A 26381-nucleotide genomic window follows, 5' to 3' on the forward strand; every position below is an offset into this window, starting at 1 on the left:
GTGGGGTGAGATGGGGGTAATGGGAGATGGGGAGAGAAAAGTGTGAAGGGGAGGATGGGGAGAGCTTGGGGGAATGGGATGGTTGGGATATAGGAAGGGTGGATATGGGAGCAGGGAAGTATATATCTCAATTAAGGGAGCCATTTTAGGGTTGGCAAGAGACTTGACTCTAGAGGGGTTCCCAGGTGTCCAGGGAGAAGCCCCCAGCTAGTTCCTTGGGCAGCTGAGGTGAAGGAGCCGGAAACGACCAGATCCTATAGCCATACTGATGAATATCTTGCATATCACCATAGAACCTTCATCTGGCGATGGATGGAGATAGAGACAGAGCCACACATTGGAGCACCAGACTGAGCTCCCAAGGTCCAAATGAGGAGCAGAAGGAGGAAGAACATGAACAAGGAAGTCAGGACTGCAAGGGGTGCACCCACCCACAGAGATGGTGGGGCTGATCTAATTGGAGCTCACCAAGGCCAGCTGGACTGGCATTGAAAAAGCACGGGATAAAAAACGGACTCCCTGAACATGGCAGACAATGAGGGCTGCTGAGAAGCCAAGGACAATGGCACTGGATTTTGATCCTACTACATATACTGGCTTTGGGTGGGTGGGTGGGGGGGCTAGCCTGTTTTGGTGCTCACCTTCCAAGACCTGGACTTCCCACAGGGCAGGGAACCCTTACTGCTCTTTGGACTGGAGAGGGAGGGGGAGGGGAGAAGAGGGAGGGAAATGGGAGGCGGGGAGGAGGCGGAAATTTTTAATAAAAATATAATATAAAAAAAATCAAAAAAAGAGAGAATAAAGTGCTTTAAAAAAAGAGGTAGAAGCGTTTAATTGTAGTTTTAACAACCAGCCACTGATTGTTAAAGGAAGACTATTGTAATAGGAATACTATTATTACATAGCACAAGAATGAGAATACATTGGAGCAACCCCTTAGAAAGGGGCTCCAGCAGCATACAGAGTGTTTACTACAAAGATCTATGACTGAAGGCACAGGTGCCCACATAATTAAGAAAATTTTGTCAAACAACTGCTATGAATAGAGGATGGCTGAGAAGACAATGAATGCAGTCTAGAACAGCAGTACAGCATCGATGACCATGACAAATAAATTCAAATCCCATTTTGCATGTAAAGCCAACCAAATTTGTGGTAGACTAGATACAGGATACAAACTAAAGAGGAAAAAATAATATCTAGATTCTGGCCTAAGCAACTGAGAGGAATTCTAACTTATTAGGGGAAGATCTAATGAAAAGTACACAGTAACAAAAGAAAAGGATCAACTGTCAGTTTTAGATGCCAAATCAAAGGTGAAGTGTCCTAAGTTGAACACAAGCTTGGAACAGACGCGTGAGCATGATGAATGGAATGAGTAAAGGAGTGTCAAAGAGAAGTCACGTACTAGATAATGTAAGGCCTTTTTTCCAAGTCCTGTAAGAAGTTTGGATAAGTACAACCACCACCACCACCAACAACAACAACAACAAAAAATCAGTAAAAGCTATGTTTTATTTTGAGAATATCTTCCTGTCCCATCTCCCTGCCCTTCTCAGCAAAAGAGTCATTTTGGGGCTGAGACAGCAAGGCAGTGACAACGCTATGATGCGCACATCCTTGTGGAAGTTTGGGATGTCTCAGGAAGACACAGACCAGTGGTCATAATGGTAAGGCCAATAAAACACCATGAAGGAAACAGGAGGTAAGAGTCAGTCAAGCTGTTGATATATGAATATCATTGATATATACACTGAAGACATAAGCGAAACATGCTAAGGATAATAATAACAAAAGCAAACTTTCTGACTCCTGGAGAAAAAAATTCTGCAGTTATTTAAAGGTAGAGAGGCAGGCAGAAAATACAAATGAATGAATGAATGAATGAATGAATGATGAATGAATGAATGAACCCACAGGTTCATTATTCATAAAAAGGGAGAAGAAAGCCTTTCATATAACAGAGGGTTAATATGTGAAGGTAAGCTAATGGGAATAATCAGTGTAAGGCAATCCCCACAGAAGTGGCTGATTCAGGAACTTGTTAAGGCTGATGCATGAAAATTAGATAAGGAAAAGATGTTGATATAATTTATGAACATGAAAATAATCCATGTAAAACTAAAAACTTTCAAGGGAAGATGGTCAATTTAAAATGGAAAGAACTGGTAGACAACTACACGCTCAGATTATCAGGTTGCCTTTTGAGGTCATTAGCTCAGAAAAATGTATCATCACCTCTGTGTACATCTGTCAGAAGTACATGGCTTACATAAAGTCCTAAGAAAATACCAAATGAATGCAGGTGAAGGTCATAACATAGAAAATAAGTTGAAAGTAAGATCTTGTAAGTGCTAAGGGAAAGAAGTATATAAGACAAGTTGAGACTGTCAGAAGAAATGTGAAAAGTGTGCACTACTAAATGAAATACTTATTTCTGAAAAGAAAAATGGAACATGAAGAAAAGAAACAAGATGTCTAATGAAATATGAACAGGAGTTTGTGCTATGCACAACAGTGTTATACTGCTAGCATCATAAAAAGACAAAATGTTCTGATTTTTGTAAATACACACTAGAATATTTAAGGGTGATAAGTCATTATGTCTCAGAACTGCTTTCCAATGAGTCTCTGAATTGTCTAGTAGAGTTACATAACTGTAAATATACTAAAAAAAAAAACCTCCCAACTAAGGTTAAAGGGAAGGTGGACATACTGACAAACTAAAGTTTGTGTGTATCAGGTGCATACAAAGGGTCGGGGAATGAGTAGAGATGAACAAATGCCAGAAAATGACAGGATCTTAGAAAAGGGCAAAAGTATAGATAATACTATAATGTAAGTATAAAATTATTTTAAAATAGATCAAAGAAGCAATTAGAGCCAAGTATCATGATTGACCCTTGTAAGTCACAGCACTTCAGAAAAGGCAATCGTATAGTGAGTTCAAAGACTGTATGGGCTACACTAGTATTAGCACACAGATCCTGTCTCATCACAGGAGACTAAAAGGGTTACAAACAGTAGTTGGTGGGCTGGGTGTAATGGTGCAGGTCTTTAATGTCTGCATTCAGGAAAAAGAGGAATGCTGGTCTCTATGAGTTCAAGGCCAACCTAGTGTAGGGGAAAAGTTCCAAGACACCCATGTCTACATAATGAGACTGTCTCAAAAATAAAAAAGAAAAGAAAAGGGGAAGATAATAGTCTGTAACTAGGAAAAAAATAAATCTTTCAGGAACATGAGAAATTAAAAGAAAGGTCCTCAAAATAAAAATTAAGACTCTGGAGTTCAGCCTTTACCATTTCTCATGAAGCTCCAAGTCTGTCTGTGAAGAACTGTAGAGGTGCAAAATGTAACCTGTAGTAGAACTGAACTACTAGTCCTAGAAAACAACTTAAGAGGAAGAACAGGGTCTGCCTGTCACTCCTGTCACTTTCCCTCTCTAACCCCTTTCCACCAACTTATACTTTTGTTCCATATACTCCAAATTACTCCTAATACTATCACAATCTTCCTGTCTTTTAAAAACTGTTCCTGCTGCCGGGCGGTGGTGGCACACACCTTTAATCCCAGCACTCGGGAGGCAGAGGCAGGCGGATCTCTGTGAGTTCGAGGCCAGCCTGGTCTACAAGAGCTAGTTCCAGGCCAGGCTCTAAAAAAGCAGAGAAACCCTGTCTCGAAAAACCAAAAAAAAAGAAAGAAAAAAAAAAAGAAACTGTTCCTGTTAACTTTAACTTGTATATACCAACTAGTAGCTTAAGAATCTAAAATGTGTATAGAAATTTAACATGACACTAGGGATAGATGGATAGGAATGATATTGGGTACACCAGAATATGAATTGGGAGGGAGTAGACAAAAGATTATGATTTATTAACTAAATTAATGGAAAGCTACCACTCCTTACCACCTTGGCTATGAGACACCGTATTTGTAATTTCATTTAAGGATATTCTCAAGAGAAATCTAAAGGTTTAATAAAAGCAAGACTATCAGTCAATGATGAAGCCAATTATGATCACATCACCAGGCCACATTCCTGTAAGTCACACAGTGCTTTACCTTGGCTGCTCTTAGTAACATCTCTCTTTCTTCTAGATCCTTCCTCTGTTTCTCCAATTGATCTAGCTGTTCAAGAAATTTGAGTTGTGATCTGGTATCAGTAGACAAGATGTAATTTTCACTTCCCTAGGGAAAAAACAGTCTTATGATTCTGGGCAATACATTTGCCTTAGACATTTTGATAAACAATACAGAAGAATACCTGATACACAAAGAGAACTACATTTTTCAAAGAAGAGTATTTTTAAAATTTTGTTAAACAAGCAAACAAATAAAAGCCAGAAACTTTAATCAGCCATAAAATTTGAGAGATGATTAGCATTTACATTTCAGAAAGATTTCCTTAGTAAGCCTACTACTCAAGAGACAGGAAAAGTAATTAAGTCAAACAGATCCTATCAATAGGAAAAAGAATCCAGTAGAATATAACATTACGTATATTTCAGTTTCCCTTAGTCAAATTAATTCCTATCTACTGACATAAATATGAACAATTAAATTTTAGATGAAAAGCAAGAAACAATCACCTCACTGAAAAAGACAGCTAAGAAAAAGAAACAGACTGGCTTAATCTTAACTAAAATATTAATTAAAATAAACTAAAACACTTCTATCCTAATAGAACATAAAATGGGAAACATTAAAATCACAAGTCAGGAAGTGGTGGCACATGATTTAATCCCAGCACTATGGAGGCAGAGGCAGGTAGATTACTTCAGTTAAGGCTTCTAGGACAGCCAGAGATACACAGAGAAACCCCGTATCTCCCCGCATCTCCCACAAAGTGATGGTCTTGTATATAATTTGCTTATTATTTAATTATTTAATTTATTTATTTATTTGTTTGTTTGTTTGTTTATAGGCAGGCTGTCACTATAGAGACCAGGATCTCCTGGAACTTGAAGTCATCCTGCCTTAGCTTCCCAAGTAGTGGGAAAACATATAATTTACAAATGAAAATTGTTAACAAAAAAACTCTACTTTCTTAACTTCAGTATTCCATAAAAATGACAAAATTAAAATTATCTAATTCATCTGGGTATGCTAAAGTACAATAACAGTGCCTTCAAATCTTAGTATTTTCTAGTTTCTTCACCTATGGTCACCTAGCGCCCTCTATAATACAAATATCCATATGTGGGTTGTTGTGGGCAAAGCAGAAAGGTTTAAACAATCAATACGTACCCTGCCATCTACTAATCTTAGCAGTCAACACTTGAGGAGACTCTCACTGCCAAGAACTCACAGTAAGCGCCTGTCTGGGAACCCAGCACCATGCTACTTCCATCTCCGTCTCCACTTCATCCTCGTGCTCATGACTGCTTCAATTAGCTTAGACTAAGAGATTTCATATGCCCAAGATTCTTTTTAAATTAAATTTTTATTGTTGGCATTTAACTAGATCAAAAGAGTATTACATGGTTTAAGGAAGAAGGATGTATTAGTGCTACTTATTTTACTTAAAGTTTAATACAAGAACTCCCAAATGGTCTTTAAAGTTAAATAATACAGGATAAAATGTGGAATACATTATAGGCCAAGTATAGAGGTTAAGCACAATAACAGCAGTTTCCTAAATACTTCATCTTAACCATTTCTGTGTTCAGAAACTCCAGAGACAGTTTACAGACAGAAATTTAATTTAAAAGGGACAATAAACACTAAATTAAAAAGCACTGGCATTCTAAAATTTAACCATATCACATTCTCATTCTGTTTCCTTTACCAATTCAACTGCCTGTGGCATAATTTCTCCTTTTTCTTCTAGCTACAGTAAATAAGTATCTTTCTCTAACCTACTAAATCCCTACCACCTCTGTTAAATAATAGGCAACCCCAATATTATCATGTTCCTTCCTGTCTCTGTGAACCAACTAAAAGTATGAAAGCCACTAGATATCCAGACTCAAGTGATAGCACCACCAGGTGACCCCACCTAAAGGAACCATCACAGTACCTTTCAGGTAGAGTGAAACTTCTCCGTGGCCACAGCACAGACTGAAGCTTCAGTGCAAAAACAACAAGCAGAGCTGGGCGTATCTCTGTGTTCAAGGCCAGCCTGGTCTACAGAGTAAGTCCCAGAATAACTAGGGCTACACTGAGAAACCTTGTCTTAAAAAAACACTAGACTACATACTAGATTACTTCTGCATTTTTATTTAAATTTCAGCTTATGACCAATGATTAATTAGAACATTATACCTAAGCAAGTAAAAGAATTTCAAAAGTAACTAATATTTAGAATAGGAAAGATGGTAGAATTTTGATCTTAATAATGGTAGCTCGTTTTTTTAATAGTTTGGAGTATTTCTTTTTTTGTTTTTTTGGTTTTTTGGTTTTTCGAGACAGGGTTTCTCTGTGGCTTTGGAGCCTGTCCTGGAACTAGCTCTTGTAGACCAGGCTGGTCTCGGAGTATTTCTTTTATTGTATAGATAAAAATAAATCTCAAGAGGCAGAAGGACCAGGCCAAATCTTTGATACACATACTATTTTTACAATTAAAGTCCAGAAAATAGTGGTAAGTTTTAAAGTATGTTCAAATGCAATTAGGTGGTTTTTATTTCTTCTTAAAAGATAATTTTATCTTTCTATATAACATTCAGACAGCAATACTATCTATGCTAAAGAACGAATGTAGGGAAAAGGGTGCAGGATAAACCAATAGAAACAGTAAACATATAGCACAGTGGTTCTCAATCTATCGTCATGATCCCTTAAAGGTGTCGAACAACTCTTTCTTAGAGGTTCATACCAAATAGTTACATTACGATTCCTAACAGTAAAAAAATCACAGTTATGAAGTACCAACAAAAGTAATTTTATGTTGAGGGTCACCCCAAAATAAAAAACTGCATTAGGTCACAGCATTAAGAAACTTGAGAGCCAATGGTATAACAGTAAGTTAAGAAGGTATTTATTTTTAAGTTAAATGATTAAGGTCTTTCAAATAGGGTAAATACTACACATTTTCTATGGATACCAAATCCTAGTAACAAGGTAATTGATACAATAGAAAGATTCTACCTGAAGATTATACAACAAAGTTTTGAATGGCACTCTGAATGGCACACTGAAATGAAATCTATCAGGAGAATTTCCTTGGGGTTAGAAGCTGTGGTCCAGAGTAGGCCAAGGCTGTATCTCATGCTGACAGCCAAACTTGACAATGTGTAAGATTCAGGCATGAAAAGGTCATAGAGTAAAAAGGTCTGTATGCAAGGGCTAGAGTCCCTAAAAAGATGCCAGGAGAAGCCATCAGCCATTCTCTTCGAAGGTAGAGTCTCAGTTGCAGTGGAGACCCCAGGATTGAAGGCATAATGGAGAGAGACTATTGATACCATGTGGTAAGGGCAGAGTCCCTGAAGAGAGCCCAGGAGGCCAACGATGAAGGTGCTGCCCGTGGACACCCCAGTCAACAAGAGATGCCAGGACCATGCAATGACAACAAAAGACAGCAGCAGCTGTGGGAAAAAGCTGGATTGAAACTTCAGGATAAACTGGGTATGCTGTAAATGGCAGAGCTGGTGAAAGGAAAGCCTTTGGAGCCCAGAAGACCATGAGTGTCACATACTGAGCTATTTATACTGATGGACTTTGCTTTGATTGTGATGGACTAGGGCTTCGCTTTGATTGTAACTGTGCTCTGGTTCTTTCCTCTTAAAGTAAGAAAGTATATAATTTTTCTTTAATTTATAGGAGCCTACAGTTGAGAGTTTTTGGACTTTTAAAGAAAAGTTAGACTTCTGAGTGATGGGTTCTTTTAAAGTCTCTACAACTTTTTAAATTTAAAATGTTCTATGATTTGACTTAAGGATCCCTCCACGAGATGAAACCCATACTCAAACACTGCTTGGGTGACCAAGAACCAGAGACTAGATAACCCAGAGACCTAGGGTAAAACCAAACACTACTGGCCTTTAAAAAAAAGTAATGATAAAATGATTTCTAATGATTTTCTGTTTTACTCATAGATCAGAGGCTTGCTCAGCCATCAACAGAGAAACAAAAAGTATCATCTGGTTCTTTGTAAGGATTAATAAAATAAAGAAGTCATTAACTAGAATAACAAAGGAAAAAAGGAAGACACAAGTAAGAATCAGAAACAAAATTACTACCAGTTGGCAATTACTACCACCAACTGAACTGACATAAATAATAGATAACCTACAAAAACGGAAAAATTTCTAGACTCACATAAAATGAAATATTGACACTGTTTTCCACAGCTGATTCCATATTTTTTAGACAGGCTGATAAATTCTCACAAAAATTTGAAAGTAAGGACCTTAATACCTATACATCTTCCAAAGCTCTACATGAAGCAGAATGTACATTAGATGGTTTCTCCAGCTAGCTTACTAGGAAAACAGCAGCAGATATTCTGGATTTCTTTTCATCTGTATGGCTGCCAAAGAATGATCCTACTGCAAACTTAAAACCTCATGAAGTTACCTATTTTCCAACATGTTGGAAATCTAGCTCTCAACATTTGTTAATAAGAAAAGGGTTGTTCCTTTTCATCCTATTATCTTTTCTTAAAATCCATAATCATTTAGTTATTTCCCTGCCTCTGAAACTACAATTCACAACTGATCTTACCCTAAAAGCCACGAAGCAATAAAAACTACAATTCAAATACACTAAGTATTTTCATCTTGGTAACAGCAAGTCATTTTGTTACACCACTAGGAATCAGACAGGCTATCCTTGCATTTAGTCGTTCATAGCAGCAGTCAGAACAGTAATGAGTGGCACTAGTATGAGCACTCACTGTCATCATGTAACTAACAGCCATATATCTGTTAGCAGAGTCCAGACCACAAAAGAGAATACCCACCACCAATATTCTACCCTAGCACAACCTCCTCCTTAATACAGTCCTGAGGAGGAGCCTTGGACAAAGCAGGTGCGTATTCCAATATGCAACACAAAACCTCCTTTGGACACTACTTCAAATCCTATTTTAATTTGATTTACTATATAAGCATACCCAAGTAAAGCAATTAAGGAAACTACTAACAGGAAATATAAGTCTCAATCTTCCTTCTAAAAATACATAAAGATATGGACCTTTGTCCATGAAACCACCTTCAGCATTGCTCAGGAGATGACAGTCTACACTTCCTTGATGATTCCCTTTACCTTGTAAACAGTCATTCGATGCTGAGCAATTGTAGTCAGTTTCTCTAGAAGGCCTCGTAATCTCTCCTGTGTTGCATGGGAGATCAAGTTCACAGCATCAGAGTTAAGTTCCGTAATGTCATGCTTTTTACCTGTAGAGGCAGGGAAAATCCATTACATGTTTTAGTAGTGGCTTATAATTGAAATAATTAGCACAGCAGGTATTCAGTTCCCCCTGGAAGTCATACCCATTATGAATAAAGGTTTGGAGATTATAATTTTCCTGGTAAAGTCACAACTTCAAAGATCTTAGACATTACATTAATAAAACCTAGCCTGGAGCCTCAGAAAATATAGACATTGTTTCCCTTAGCCTCTAGAATCATTCTCCCTGCAAGGTCATTTATAGGACAAAGTTAATAAGAACACAAATCAAGTTTAGTGTTCAGGGAGGAAAATGGTAACTGCAGAAATTAGTGTTATATTCTGTTAATTTTAGTAATTAAAAAAATGGAAAGTCACATTTTAGCCATGTTTGACACTGTTAACAATTCATGACATTCATTTCAGTGAACTTAAATTATAAATCTGTTAATTCCTGGTCTATAAAAGTATCTTTTGTGTTTGTTACCAATTATATTTTGCACTACTCATGTTTTCAAAAATTAACCTATTAAATTACAAGTTGAAATATGCTCAAAAGCCATTATTTCACCATCAATTTCAATAACTTGTTTCTTTTAAGAACAACCTGTTTTAATGGTTTTAAAGGTTGTAATGAGGAAAAAAGTATTAGGAAAAGAATCTGAATGACAAACAAGAACAGCACCTCTCTTACAAACAGTCCTAACACTATCCAAACAGTGTTTCTCAGACAAAACAATAGATATGCAATCAACAGATATGCAAACCTAAAGAGACAGACAGTTAAGGAATCTATTTCAGATATATTTTTAAAGGCACCTGTGTGTTCTTTTTGTTGCTGTTGTGGTGGTGATAGTGCTGTGTGTGTGTTTAATGCTAGGGATGCAGTCTTTATACTTGCAGGGCAAGTGTTTTATCTACTGAGCCATTTCCCCAGGCCTCTGATGTTGTTTTAAAACACATTTATATATATCTTCACAGTAATTTAAAAATATTGTTTGATTTTTATATGCTAATTCATATAATATATACTCATATTTTCATCAAAGGCTGAACTACAGCAAAAACATAATTTAATTACAACTCAAATATACTTTGGCATTACTACAAAATAAATTTTAATTTAAAACGTAGTCTAAGTAAACTAACTAGGAAGAAGATTTAAAATTATCCAACTTATTTTAAACTAAGCCTTCAAAATCAAAATTTACTTCAAAATTTACTTTTCAAAACTGAGCTCATTTCCAATTCAAACTGAAACAAAGGGAAAAGAAAAACCCACTACAAATTCCCAACTACCTTTAAACACTCAACATGAATAATTAGTTGGGCCTTGTATACAAGAAACAGTAAACTTTCAAAACAATCAAATGGTTAAAATTGTAACTGAACATGGGTGGCAGAGATGGCTTGGTAACTAAGAGCCCCCACGCTGCTCTTCCAGAACCTGAATTCAATTCCTTACATACTTGATGGTGACTCACAACCTGTAACTCCAACAGCCTCCCATGTGCAACAGCACTTACATGCAGATACTCACAAACACACACACACACACACACACACACACACACACACACACACATAAAAACTTAAAAAATAAATAGGCATCACAACAAAACATAGGGTAGATATGGGAAGTCAAGTTATTTCAAGATTAAATAACATGGGAAGTCAAGTTATTTCAAGATTAAATTAAAATGACCATATAAAATTAGTTCTTGGGGAAGAGGAATTTGAAAACAACAATATACTTATAATGCTGAAGCAATTTATTTAAAAATCTATACTATCTATAGAAGGCTCTGGACTTGATTCTTAGCAAAACAGATAAAATATAATAATCGGTATTTATTTTTAAAAATCTATATTATTTTTGAAGCATTAGAAATGAAAAAGTGTTAATAAATAATTCCTGAATATATGCAACAGTAAATGTTCAAACTTATCTTCATTAAGCAACAAATCTTAAAGCACAAGTTAAAAACTATAGATTAATTCCCACTTTTAATACTTTAAAAGAAAGCCAACATAATTGATTAGGGAGAGTTAGTGCTTGTGTGTTTACTATTGACTTTATTGAATGTCTGCAATTTAATTAAGATAATTAGAGAAAAATGAAGAATACTGACATTTAATCTAACCTTCACAAAATGTGTAATTTCTATCTTTAGGAATGCCCTCAGTTGGTAACTATTGTGTAGGAAAAGAATTTTATTATAAATGGAAAACATCTCCAAAAATAAATGAACGTTCATTCACCCCTTGGCTGTTTCCTTTAAGTTTAGATAATTCAGAGAATTTTTAGTTTACATTTTGTATTATATTGTTTCTGTTTCATCATTAAGAACTGAAAACACAAATAGTTTCTTCAATTCTCCTAATGCAAACAGGGCTGCAAACTATAGCCAACAAGTCAAAACTCATCTCTTTCTAAGCACAAAGTTTTATAGGAATCTAATCAATGGATTAAAGGTTTGTTTCGCCCCCCAAACAGATGCAGAAATTCTGTTTGTGACTTAGTTATGACAACTAATGTGTAGCCCTTTGGGTATAATTAATCAAAAGGAATAGGGAAGAGTAGATCACATGAGGGTACAACATAAAGAGAGCTGTCCAAAGACCACCAAGGAGTCCCTGGCAAGGAATCTTGATGAGCATCCAGATCTGACGTCCCCACTTCAGAACTGTGACAATAAATACGTATCATTGAAACCTTCAAAGCTATGGTATTTTGCAATGGAAGCCAGAACCCCATTAAGATACAGTCCTGCTCATCTGTTCATATGTTGCTCCTGTTTGCTTTCTACCTGGAACAAGAAAGTTGAACGCCTGTGACAGAGATCACAGAACACAAAGTGGCAAACATCACCTGGTTCCATGTGGGAAAAAGTAGCTGACTACTATCTTAAGATGTCTTCAAACCTTAAGAAAATGATCATCCAGGGATCAAAAGACAGCTCAGTAGTTAGGAACACATACTGCACTTGCAGAGGGTTCAGACAGAGTTCTTAACATCCACATAGTGAAGCTCACAATGACCAGTAACTCAAGCTTTAGAAGTACTCTACACCTCTGACCACTGTAGGCAACCCCACTAGAGAATATACCCATATTCACAGAATCAAAAATAATATTTAATTTTAAATGTAACATTTAATAAAGATTTAAATCAAACTGATTAATATATGTGGAGGGTCAAGAGAACTGAGCCAATGCTCTGGATAACAAGGCATTATAGTCAACTGATGACAGCATTTTCTCAATAGAGACTCCTCTTCCCAGATAACCTACCTTGTGTCTAACCGACAAAAACCGTACCAGGAAAAACTATTAATTATAGTTGCTCACAAAAAAGAACATGGCCTTTTTTAAATTACAAAATAAAAGTGTTCAATACATCACAGCTAGAACATTCATTTATTATGAAGCAGACCAAATATGGTACAATTCATATAAAATCTATAATCTGTTTCTCATTACATTAAATATTCTATTTTATATTCTTTCACATGGCATTGAAATTTGGCTCCAAATAATAAGAGTACATTCTCTTCCATTTTCTTAAATTCACTGCAGCCAACTAAAGACGACCCTGTACCTAGAGAAAAATCTTAATATTCTAGCTCAGTTTTCTTCTCTGGTAAGAATAGAATTAAATTTTAGGACTGATACAAGGAAAGGGGGATTGGTTATTATTATGTATTCCCATAATTTATAAATACAGCATTTAAAATATACTTTTATTTGTATACACACATTACTAAGGACCAACAAGAAATAAGATTTTAAAAAAAGCACATATAAAATATTCATGCAAAATATGTAGTTCTACTACTCAAAAACAAAACATGAAAAAAGTATTAACTTTTACTATCTATCCCAAAAACAAAAGGTTGGAGTAACTATTTTTAAACTAAAATGTTTCATTCTATAATACTCAGGAAATCTCAGAATATTTCTAGAGCCTTATCTAGAAGAGTTTGGTTATATCTTCAAATAACATTTCTCTTCAACAAACATACATATCAGATCAATAATCATAATTCCATACTCACCAATGTCTAAGATTCTCTTTTGTAGAGCTCCAGGGAAAAGAAATGGTTCTTCTTTGCATGACTGAATGAGTGTGCCAACAAATTCAGAATGTGTTGCTAAAATGCAGGCATTTTCTTCATCAAGGTTGACCTCTGCCATGCAAGTCACATCATTGATGTCATCTTCACCTCTAAAAGAACAAAAAGTTATAGTTTGGATAGAGTGTATGTATGTTTGTGCATGTGTGTATGTGTACACACACACCTACACATGTGCATGTATATACACGATTTCAGAGTGTAAAGAAGCATATATGCTTCTTTAGGCAAATATGGTCTTAGGCAAATATGACAGTGCCCACTGTAATTCCAGTACTTGGGAAGTAGAAGCAGGAAAAACAGCAGTTAAAGGTCATCCTTGGCTACACAGCCAGTTCAAGGTCAGTCTTCGCATGGAAAAAACAAAAACAGATCTTTCTTATAAATAATATTATTTTATTGAGTCTATTCAATGACGTGAACTGAAGAAGACTATCTTTCTCCTTAAGATTTTAAAATTAGAAGAGCAAGCTTCCCGGAAGAGAAATCAGAACCTGATGTGTGTTCCAGAGTTTATCTTTTCCTCTCTGGTAGTTGAGACACACCAAGAGGAATTTGGACTTACCCCAGTCATCCACAAATCCTCTACAATGAAAGAAAAGGAAATGAAAACAGACTCTTCGCTTTCATCCCGGATTGTTAAAAGCCCCTCAAGATTTCCCCTGCGTACTCCACTATTCCACTTAATGGCAGCAGAAACACTAGTTCATAAAGTCACATCACATAAAGTACCTTAAGAAACTAATTATAAGCCTAGCTATTCTGAAATCAAATTCCTAAATTAATTTTGTTTTTATGATTCACATTTTTGCATACGTCCTCTATACCAAATGAATGCATTAAAACACACTCTCAAGCAACTGGCTACAAAGGGCCTATATTTAAAGTATAAATAAAATTGCACACATGCACATACATACACACAAAACCAAACTTGAAAATAGGTTTGGGTTCCTTGTTTTACATCAGTAAAATTAATCTTATAGGACTGTTATTTGTCTAGGATGTGTAGTTAAGAGAAATATAATACAACTCCCTCTGAGGATCCTATCCACCATATGTAATAACAGTCTAGTTACTGATCATGATTCACATACTAAATATACAAAAGTGATTATTATATTAAAAAGTATTCCATAAAAAGATGAGCAAATGGTACATGAGTCTATGTCAAATAGATTTAAATTACATATCCCCCAGTGATGATGCATTTGTGAATAATAATCATCAAACACTCAAGAAATGAAGAACCTTGGTGTACACCTTTAAAAAAAGCAGCACATTAATGACGAGAAAATAAAAATGCCCATACAAACATACAGAAATGAGCCAAATGAAAAAAACGGTGCCAGACACACAGTTTAAAGTTAAAGAAAGAACAATGGCTTTATCATCATGCAGGCTACTAACAGCTCAACATGTAAAGGTGTGCCTATAATAGCAGAAAAAAGAAAAAAATTAATATCTCAAATTACTACTGAAACATTCATAATAAAGAAAATAGAGCCCATTTATTAATATCGCAAAGTTCTCAATGGCTCTAAAAATCAACTTCCAACTGATATAAACCAAATGGAATGTCCAGATTTAAATATTTAAATACAATGCATCACATGCCAAAAATAATTACCAAAACAGGATCAGAGTCTAAGTTTTTTTTTTAAAAAAAAATTCTTTTTAAAAGGCCTAAGTAAGGGCTAGAGAGATGGCTCAGCTGTTAAGAGCATTGCCTGCTCTTCCAAAGGTCCTGAGTTCAATTCCCAGCAACCACATGGTGGCTCAAAACCATCTGTAATGGGATCTGATGCCCTCTTCTGGCCTGCAAGCAGACACACAGACAGAACATTGTATACATAATAAATAATTTTTTTTTAAAAAGGCCTAAGTAAAATACTTCAAAATGACCTAGCATCCCTGGGTACTAAAAGTTAGAGGGAGTAATGAGTTTTGATGTTCTACTATACAGTAAAGTGACTATAAAGAAAAATGACTGTATGTTGCAAAATAAAACAAAAGACAACGATATTGAATATTTTCACCAAAAAGTAATGGCAATTGATTAAAACTGCAAAAGTACTCTGATTTGAACATTATACAATGTATACATGTATTGAAACATAACACAGTATCGATAAATATATACATTATAGCTAAAGACCCAATTTTCTAAGGAACCATCATATTGATTGCTAAAGTAGCTATGCTTCCACCAGGAATGGAGGAGTGTTTCCCTTACTCCACATCCTAGCCAGCACAAGCTGTCAGCTTGTGTTTTATAAGATACAATCAATCTACCTCATGAACTAACTATATATAACACTCCTATGCATAAACCCAAAGGACACCCGGTCCTACCACAAAGACATCTGCTTAACTATATTTACAGAAGCTTTATTCATAACAGCCAGAAACTGGAAACAACCAAGATACATTTACACAATGGAGTTTTATTTAGCTGTTAAAAAATGATATCGTACCAGCCTGGTCTACAAGAGCTAGTTCCAGGACAGGCTCCAAAGCCACAGAGAAACCCTGTCTCGAAAAACCAAAAAAAAAAAAAAAAAAAAAAAAAAATGACATCGTAAATGTGCAGGCAAATGGAGGGAACTAGAAAAGAATCATCTCGAGTGAGATAACCCTGAACCAGAAAGATAAACTCTTATATGTGGACATTAATTAGCTATAAAGTAAAGGATAATCATGTCACAATCCATAGACCCAGAATGGCTAAATAACAAGGAGGGCTCAAACAGAATGCATGGACCTCCCTGGGAAGGGGAAATGAAATAGCTTTCATGATTGGACTGGGGACAGTTGGAATAAACACTGAGATCCTAGTCCATAAAGGTAAAAGACTAAACAGAATGTATTTATGTATTTAAAAATGTGTGCATGCATGGCCATTATTGGGGGGGAGGGGGGAGTTATGTAAGAAGGGCTGGAAAAAGAAAAGGAGGTAAATGATGTGATATAATTTCAAAAAATAAAAATTATAAATAAATTAAAGGTTTATGCAGCTGGAAAGATGGATCTGTGGTTAAGAGAACTTGCTGCTCTTGAAAAGGACCTACGTTTGGTTACCAGCACCTACATGGCAGCTTACAACGGTCTCTGGCCCAAGTTCCAGGGATTTTGACACCTCAGTGAACACTATATGCATGTGTTACACTTACTTAGCTGCAGGCAAAACACTCAAATACATAAAATAAAAATAAATGAATCTTTAAAAATAAAGGGTTATTACAGAGAACCAATTAAGACTGAATGCTTATAAATGAGATTTGGTTGCAGGCCCAAGTATATATAGCATCTTGCTTTTCTGTTAGAGTTCCTGCACAGCTACCAGTAAGAATTCAAACAGTCTTTAGAGATCATAGAGATCATTTCCGGGCCTATATACTACAAGTTCAAAAACCAGTACTAGAATTTAATTCAAAGAGAAGCTCTTCCTGACAAATAAAAAACTAACTACCCAATAATTACTTTTTACCCACCTTGTCCCAACCTAACCATAATTCCTTCTGGTACAGCTAGCAGTAAGCACCACACAGGAGCAGGGAGGGCCTCTACTGAAAAAGAAAAGGGGCAAAGAAACAGTACTCAGGCCTTTAAAAGTTTCTCAGGAAAAGGGGGCAGACAGTAAGAAAGCAAAGGCAACACAGGCAAGGCAGCAGCACTCTCAAGAAAGGCAAGAAAGACTAAGACAACTTCAAGGCTATTATGCACAGCAATGTTTGTGATCCTGTATTGGTTTTATTTCCTTTTAAAGGTAAAACATGAAAGCCACTGAGCCCAAGTCTTTGAGTATAATGTAGGGCCTTCTAATGAAGGTATTATGCCATATGTCTATTAGTTTTAAAAAAAATTGAGAAAAGAAAATTTAGTACTTTAGTAGAAAAGCCTTCAAGAGTCTGGGGAGTAGCACATTATTCAAGTTAGATACCATCCATCTGTCGTGTAGTCTGTCTTCCTAAACTCCTCTATTGGTTTCTGATAAAACTAAATACTTTTTCAATGTCTACTTCCTTATATGTTCCTATTGTTAAACTCTACAATAGCATTAGATTAAGTCTTCTGAAGGAGATAGAGTTACATCCCTTTCCTGTTCATGTCTACAGAAGGAGTCTGGTTCCTCCCTCCCTCTATCTATTATCAAAAGCTCCTCCTGATCCTAGCCTCTATCTAAGTCTTGATTCTTGTCTAATCTTCAACTTGCCTTGCTCTCTTATTTTCAGGTAAAACCTGATCTATATGCTAGGTCAACTTCAGTTACGTATTTTTAAAACATCTGCCCAATTTCTCTTTAAATATTTCAATTCTCAAATTGGTACAACTTTTAAACTCCTGAGAACACATTTCTGCCCATTACAATAGATCTTACTATAGTAACTAATCTAACATTCAATGTAGTTGCCTCAGTTTACAACAAAACTACCCTTTTGACCATATTTTTAACAAAACAGCATATGACTTGCACATCGATATTTAAAGAATTTTTATGTGCCTTATAATAATGTGCTGATTGCCTAAGACAATTTAATGAGCAGCAGAGTAAAAACAAAACAAAAAATAAACAAAGGAATTCTGAATCACTATGCCTACCTTGTTATACTAACTCTGCCAAATACTAAGTAAAATAAAGTTTAATGTCTCTGAAACTTTACTTTTGACAAAAGGGTAAAATACTAGTCCCTACCCTTAGATTGAGGACTGAAGAAGGAATTTATATCATACAAATAGGGAGTCCACATGCTTTTCAACTTATGATGGAGGTGGCATTCCAAACAAGTCCTTTGTAAACTATAAGCTTCCTAAATTGAACAAACATTTAATATACCAAGCATCATAGGTTAGCTCAGCCTCCTGTGAACAGTTCAGAATACTTTGTTATACAATAGACAAAGTACACCATGGCAAAAAATATAGACACAGGAAAATGGTAACAGGCTCTGGGTTAGCATCCCAGACAGTGGAGCAAAAGCATGAACAAGTCTTACTTTTCTTGCTACTTAACCTTTTTAGTGCAAAATAGTATGCAAAATGCTTTACATTTTAGTCAAAAATCTTTTTAACTACCAACAAAATAAGCTAGGTATCATGGTAAACACCTAGTCTCAGCCACTCAGCATCTTCCCAGTGAGGTTTATCTTCCAAGTTCTTCCCCTAAGTAGTAACTCAGCTCAACTATAACATGTTCATAAACACTTATAAAACCTTTTTAATTTACCTATGCATATTTATATTTAAGTTAATTTCCGCATGGGAAATTTTCTTTAGTTTTGTATTAACTAAAATGTAGTATAACATACTAAGGTATTTCTCAGAATATAATTTTTTTAAAATTTATTTATTATGTGTACGAGTATTTTTGCCTGTATATACATATATACATATATATACATATGTGTGTATATATATACACACATATATACATATACATATATACATATATATGACTACCACATAAGTGCCTGGTGCCTGTAGAGGCCAGAAGAGGGTGTTGGGCCTTATGGAACTGGAGTTGTGGCCCTGATGGAATGCTGGGAACTGAACCACGTCCTCTGAAGGAATAAGTACTCTTAACTGCAAAGCCATCTTTCCAGCCAACTAATGCCTTTAGAATCCGCTAGAAAGTATATTTAAAATAAGGTCACACAATCAAAAACAACCATATATAGCACTCATGGCTTCTATAGAGTATAATGAAAACCAAAAATCTGAAGAGATTTTAGTTAAAAGATGTTGAGATTTTTATTTTATTTGTTGGTTTGTTTTTCGAGACAGGGTTTCTCTGTAGCTTTGGAGTCTGTCCTGGAACTAGCTCTTGTAGACCAGGCTGTCCTTGAACGCACAGAGATCTGCCTGCCTCTGCCTCCCAAGTGCTGGGATTAAAGGCGTGTGCCACCACTGCCCGGCTGATGTTGAGATTTTTTTTTTAAATTAATTTCTAAAATTGGGGTGGGGGGAGAGACAGAGACTAAGAGAAATATGGGAGGGACACGTGAGGTCAAAGAACACCTCTGTGGACTCATTTCTTCCTTCCACCTTCACGCTCCTGTGATCACATTCAGGCCATCAAGCTTGCACAGCAAGCACTTAACTAACGGAGACCCCTCATCACCAGCCCTGTTTTATTTCGTAAAAAGCATGCCTACATGATATAAGTCAAACATGGAAATGTACTAAGCTATAAAACTAAAGAGTACTTGACGTGGGATGATCTTCTCTCGGTGTTGTTTTTAATGGCTGATGAATAAAGCTGCTTCACCCAATGACTTAGCAGAGTACAGCCAGATGGGAAATTCACACAGAGCTAGAGGGCAACAGCAGGGGAGTCAAGAGCCTCCTCCACAGAGCCTCCTCCATAGAGCCTCCGAAGGAAGTAACAGCTTTGCGACAATACACAAATAATAGAAATGGGTTAATTTCTGGGTCTGGGTTACCTCACTCAATATGGTTATATCTAGATCCATTCATCTGCCTGCAAGTTTGTAGTGTGGGGGTCACAGAAGAGGGTAGAAGGGGAGGGAGGAAGGAGGGGGGAGCAAAGAAAAATGTATAGCTCAATAAAAACAACAAAAAAGTAAAAAAAAGGAAATGGGTTAATTTAAGATGTAAGAGCTAAGTAGGAATACACCTAAGCTGTTGGTCAAACAATGTTGTAATTAATATAGTTTTGGTGTGATTATTTGGCTCTGGGTGGACTGGAAATGAATATGCAGTCTTCATTTACAAATACTGGTTGCTAGAGCTAGAGACTCCAAGGTTTTAGACTCTGTCCTACAATTGTAAGATGACTGTGCTAAGTATGACTCGTCCCATCTCTACTCAGTTGTCCCATCTAAAAAACGACAATGAAACCATATCTATATAAAGTGTTCTTGAATGAAAGCCATATTAAAGCTAAAATTGTATTAGAAACTAATCATGAATATAATTTTTGCATAGTAAAATAATAAGCTTATCATGTTAAAAATAAATAACTTCAAATGTAACCAATATAAATTTTAACAATAATGAATACAAAAGAGTAGAATCTTGCCATCCTCTCTTTCATAAACCTCCCTAGAATACACTTTGAGTCTCTTACTCTCACATCCTTCGGTAAGATCATGTACTTGTAAATTGGAAAAGAGCTATTCATTCAGTTATTTAGATACTCCAAATTTAGATTACTATACAAAACTTAACTCATATTACTATCTCCAACAACTATATTAGAATATGCAAGTGCTGATAAGCTGTCAATTTTATGATGGTAGACACACTTTTCCCAAAATTTTAATTTAGCTTAAAATCTTAAACCTTATTGGGAAAAAATTATTTTACTTGTTTTCAATAAAATGCTAAATCTTCAGTCAGCATAACTGTAGTGTTTCTGTTATTTGTTCATTTAAGTGAAATGGTGTACCAGATGTTTCACTCCACCGTTTTAGAAGCATCAACAGGTTACACTGTGAAAAGGGACAGTAATATAACACCAATATCTTGTAACATCCTGAAAGAGTATGTTTTGAAATTATTTTCTTCAGACATTTGGAGAGATTAGGTACTTATTAAACTGTGATGAGTATTAGACGTACCTAAAAGGTTTCTTAAATAAGATTCCAGTCATTTCTAGTCTCCAGATATTTCATTCTGGGTAAGCCTGGAATCAAAAATTCAGCAAGTTCCTTAGATAACCATGAGATTGTTGATCTACATTATACGAACAAATATTAAGGCAGTTTCAAAAATATCCAGTAGCCTTTTCTATATTTTTATCTTTTTAATTAGATAAGTTCTGCTAAGAAATTTGAAGGATAGCCATACCAAAGATAGGCATGACCAATAAAACTAACTCCAGTCCACAGTTTTAAACTTCGCTCATAGTATATTCACCTCTAAGGTTTTTCATCAGTTTCCTTCCTGAAAGCAAGACAGAACCCCTAATCACAGACTAACGCAGGTTTATCGCCAGTGTCATCAAGACCCTTAGCTGGGGGGAGGCTGACTCCCTCCGCCTATGACAGAAGAAAGAAACAACAGCAGCTAAGGCACTGAGAGCATTGCCCCTTGAGAACAGCTAGAAGGTTATACTATCTTTAGGGGTGGTTACAATTTGTTATCATATGTTATAAAAATCCCTGCAATGGAATAAGAAACTGGAAGGTCATTCAAGGAGAGACCTCTCTGTTCTACCTGGGACTTTCAGTTTGTTACTCCAACATGACTGTATTACCAGGGCTTCCCCATTCATTTCTGCTGAAGTTGTAAATATCTGATTTGATGATGGGCACTACTTACTTTTTGTTCTTTTAATTGCCAAACACACAACAAATTCACTGACTCAAAATCAAAGGCATGGCAATCATGAATGATTCTCTGTACAGAATAGTGTTTAACATCTTTGAAAGACTTCAGGGTCTCATCTCCAAGTCACTATGTGTAGTAATGTCAAGCATCTAGCTTCCATATTTTAGCTGGATTTTAATACCATGCCTAATCAAAAGTGGGCTTAGCTAACATGAATATGTTTTCTCTGCCTAGTTACTTGTTCCAAGATGAGAGTCTGGTTTGTCCAACAAACATTTTTTTTCTCTTTTTAAAAACTCACTAACCTGAAATGATTAAACATTGTATCAGTAGCAAATAAACAATACATACTATTGATGGATTTGTATGCACAATACACAAAATAAGATGCATATGCATATGTTTAAACACATTTAAAATATATTAGAGAACTTGATTATCCTTGCAATACAGAAAAACTGAATTGCAAATTTAGCAGTAATACAAACTATGAAATAGCATTATTACCTTGTTTTAGAAGAAACCTGAATCTCTGGTGCCCTCTGGTGTCTTAAACACCATAACCTCTATAATAACACTATAACCTCTAATAATCACTGCAGATACACCAAGAAGCTAAATATAAAATAGGATTTTCTAGTGAAAAAGTCAAAAATCTACAATATAAATTTAGGTTAGCCAGATATCTCTGATGAACAAAAATGTAAGATATCACTCTGTATTAATAAATCCAATCTAGTTTAGATCAGACAGGGCCTAATGTCATATACTACTATTTTTTCTTAAGGGTCTGTTTTTTAGTTTCATTTGGATAAAGTAGCAGTAACAATGTTTCCAAAAAAGCACACATTTCTTAAACCTCCTGTAAGATGTGTAAGATTACATATGATCCAAATTACTAGAAAGTATTTTTAAAGTATCTTAGTGCAAAAATAAGACACGTGATTTAAAAAAAAATAAAGACATCAAAAATAAAACACAATGTAGCCTCTTCCAGGAATGGGGCTAGGAAAACAGATATATCCACAAATAGAAGAATGAAAATGAATCCATACCTCTTGCCCTCTAAGAAAATGAACTTGAAATGGATCAAAGACCTAGACTTAAAACTCTGAAACTATTAGAGGAAAATGTAGGGAAATGTCAGAAAATAATATAAATAGCTAAACAATGGGGTCTCATGAAATTAAAATTCCTGCACAGAAAAGGAAAGAGTTAACAAATAAGGACACAATCTACAGAAAAGGAAAAAAAATCTTTGCTGCTAGAGTATTAATACCTAGAACATTCAAAGACTAAAGAAAAAGAAATCAAATAACCCATTAGTTAAAGTAGCAAAGATATGAATAGAAAGTGAAAATGTTTTTGAGAATGCAATCTAGCTCAGGCACTATGAAAATCCATACAGGTTTATCAAATGTACAAAAGTGACTCAACTATCCTACTCCTGAGTACACAAAGGACTCCAAAGTCAAGACATCACGTGGCTGCTGGATTCAGTTCCTGTCTCCCACTCATGCAGTAAACTATTGATCTGTGAGTCTACCCCTAAATAAAAACTCTTTATTATGCTCCATTCTGAGCTAGTGTGGGACTGCTTTATTGTAATCATCTACATCTAGCACCCCACAAGAATTCCAACAAGGTCCCCACTACCATCACCTTCAACTGCCTGGCTTGATTTCAACTAAGTGGTTGTTTGCCAAAATCACGCTGCGGCAGAGCAACACTTTTGGCAGGCATGCCACACGGCAACTTGGCAATTTAACAATTTAGGAGACCCCCAGCCTGGTGGCTTTCCCTGTGGCCTGTTACCCATGCATACTTTCCTGTGTGGCAACTTGCATACCACCTGGAAGCACAGACTTCTCTGGTCTGCACTTGCAGATCACTGCCTGCCTGCAAGCTCTGAGTTCCTTGATATTCTAGTCAGTTCAACCCTTTTCCATATATAAAAGCACTGCTCTTAATTATCTAAATTTCTTAGTAATTAAATGCCAGGAAATTTAGGTACCGAAACCTGCCTTGCTGCTGCCGATTGCGAGCAACCAAAACAGTGACACTGCTGGTCAATAAATATTATTACACCTACAACAATTCACTGAAGACTCATAATAAAGGTAAGTTCATTTGATTAATGAATAAATCAAAAAATTTGAAAATTACATAACTGCAGGAATTTAATAAAGCTTTTGCTTATATTATGGGTGGTATTCTGCGAAGCTTATGTTGTTTTTTCTGATACATCCATTTATGTAACACTGGGGCTTAGCTTTGTTCATATCATACCCTTAAAAATGGTTTGATACCAGAGTCAAGAATGAGGCACTTTTAGAAATGATACAGTCATTACAGATTAATAATGAACAGCTACCTGACAGGATTTATACCATTGAAAATCAAAAGTTGGCTGAAAAAAAATTAATGTCATTGAAAAGGATACCAGCAATTTGACACACAAAATTCAATCCATGTCAATGGGTTATGAAACCTTACAAAAGGGTGTTGAAAATTATCTGAAATAATTAATACTATTAAAATTGACAATCAAAACCTGTTAAAAACTGTAAGTTAGCAGATAGAGTATCTCTCCAGAAAGGCAATCTGCATGTCATCCAAATAATAATCAAGGATGAGAAGTTATCATTAATGAAATACCTTGGGATCATATGTGTAGAATGAGGACCAGAAGTTATTTGAGTGGATTAAATCATTAGAAATCGTCACAGGTCAAGAGATTCAGACTTTACAAAAGACAGTGGTAAAAAGATTTGAATCAATTGAGGAAATTATCAGAACTGATGAGCAGGGAGAGAAGGTACAAGGAAAGGATTTAGTAATGCCAGTACATGTCAGAGTCAGAAAAGACTTACCAACAGTTTTAGCTACTTACCAATAATCACCTCTGATAAACCAAGTACTAAATACCCAGAAGGATTCAAAGAATGTGAATGGAAACCTATATGTATGAATGATATAAAAGAAATTAAGCAAGCAGTAGTATCTTATGGCTTGCATTCACCATTTGTTAGGAGATGGTAAAGACATGGGCTTCAAACAATATGGCTAGTCCACTGACAGAATTCACTTAGTCTTAGTGGTCCTTTGATGGAGGACTCTCATTGGTTAATAAAGAAACTGCCTTGGCTTTTTGATGGGGCAGGATTTAGATAGGTGGAGTAGACAGAAGAGAATGCTGGGAAGAAGGGACGTTAGTCAATCCCCATGCCTTTCCTCTCTGGGACAGTCGCCATGGAGCCAGCAACCAGGTCAGATATGCTGAATCCTTCCCGGTAAGCCACCACTTTGTGGTGCTACACAGATTATTAGAAATGGGTTAAGCAATATGTGATAGTTAGCCAGAAAGGGGCTGGAGATAATGGGCCAGGCAGTGTTTAAAAGAATACAATTTGTGTGTTGTTATTTTGGGTAATGCTAGCCGGCGGCCGGGAGCAGCTGGAAGCGGGCCCACAGCTCTCACAACAGTCCTTGAAGATGAGCCATAATTACAATGAAAGTGCTACTAGCAAGAGAAGGTTAAAATATTAGAACAAGAGGGAAGAGTCAAAGGATTTTAGGCTTCCCAACATCAAATTCTTGGTGAGGGCTTTTATGCTGATCCACAGGATCAAGCTCTTTATGATCAACATACCATGTCCCTATGTTATACAGTACCCTTAAATGCTTCCGACAGGATTCAAGAATCAAGAGGAAAAAAACTGATTCAAATATAAGGGTTAAACAAGGCCAAAGAGAACACATTAGTGATGTTTTACAAAGATTAACTAAGGTTGTACAAATAGAAGTAACAGACCCAAAAGACAGATAAGTACTTATTGAATCTCTGGCTTTTGAAAATGTCAACATAGAATACAAAAAAAAATACTTGGGCCTTTAAAGGTTAGATCAGCACCAATGGATGAATGGATCCTGAATACAATGAACATTGAGACATTTGACTATAGCACTGAAGCTTGGGTAGGAAAAACAATTTCGAAAGAGATGAAGAGACACCCAAATGCCAAATGTTTTAATTGTGATAACATAGGACACTGAGAATGAATTGTAGACAAGGCATTCCTAGAAATAATGTCTCCTCTGGGAATGACAAAAATATAAAGTCTCAACCTTCTGAATTATGGCAAAGACTGACATTGAACCAATGAACGTAGATCAACAGAAGACAAACAAGGCAATCTGTTATCATCGGGAAACTCTTTCGGGGGCCTCTTGCAGGCCCCCAGATTAAACATGGTCCAGTCATTCCAAGTCACTGTGGAAGACTTGTCTCATCGGGAAAATTTAAAAATTCAGTGCCTGCTTTAAAAAAACCATGCTGTTCTGGATGATGGAATAAACATGGAGAATGAATAAAAAATTCCAGTAGACAATAGGAAACATATTTTGGCAGACTTCTATAAATCAACAAAGATCAAAGCTGACAGTGTGAATAAAAAATATTAAAATTAAAGGATTACTGGACATGAGTGCAGATGTAACTATCATTACTCCAGAATCTTAGCATCCGAACTGGCCTCTTGAAGAGGCAGATGTTCAATTCCTAGGAATTGGAACCCTATCTCAAGTGAAACAAAGCATGAGATGGGTTGAATGCATGAGCC

At 35.9% G+C, this 26381-nt stretch overlaps 1 protein-coding gene across 4 annotated transcripts in view; it reads right to left on the reverse strand.

Moving 5' to 3' along the window:
- Nucleotides 1-26381, reverse strand: part of Taf4b (TATA-box binding protein associated factor 4b) — a 194950-nt gene that overhangs the window by 124340 nt on the left and 44229 nt on the right. For all 4 annotated transcript variants that reach the window (XM_038331300.1, XM_038331301.1, XM_038331299.1 and 1 more), the window contains 3 exons: nt 13387-13556; nt 9206-9336; nt 4064-4189 (listed from right to left, as the gene is read on the reverse strand). In XM_038331300.1, coding sequence (XP_038187228.1) covers nt 4064-4189; nt 9206-9336; nt 13387-13556 — 427 coding nt within the window. The remainder of the gene's footprint in view (nt 1-4063; nt 4190-9205; nt 9337-13386; nt 13557-26381) is intronic.

Source organism: Arvicola amphibius, chromosome 5, assembly GCF_903992535.2.
Source record: "Arvicola amphibius chromosome 5, mArvAmp1.2, whole genome shotgun sequence".
NCBI lineage: Eukaryota > Metazoa > Chordata > Mammalia > Rodentia > Cricetidae > Arvicola > Arvicola amphibius.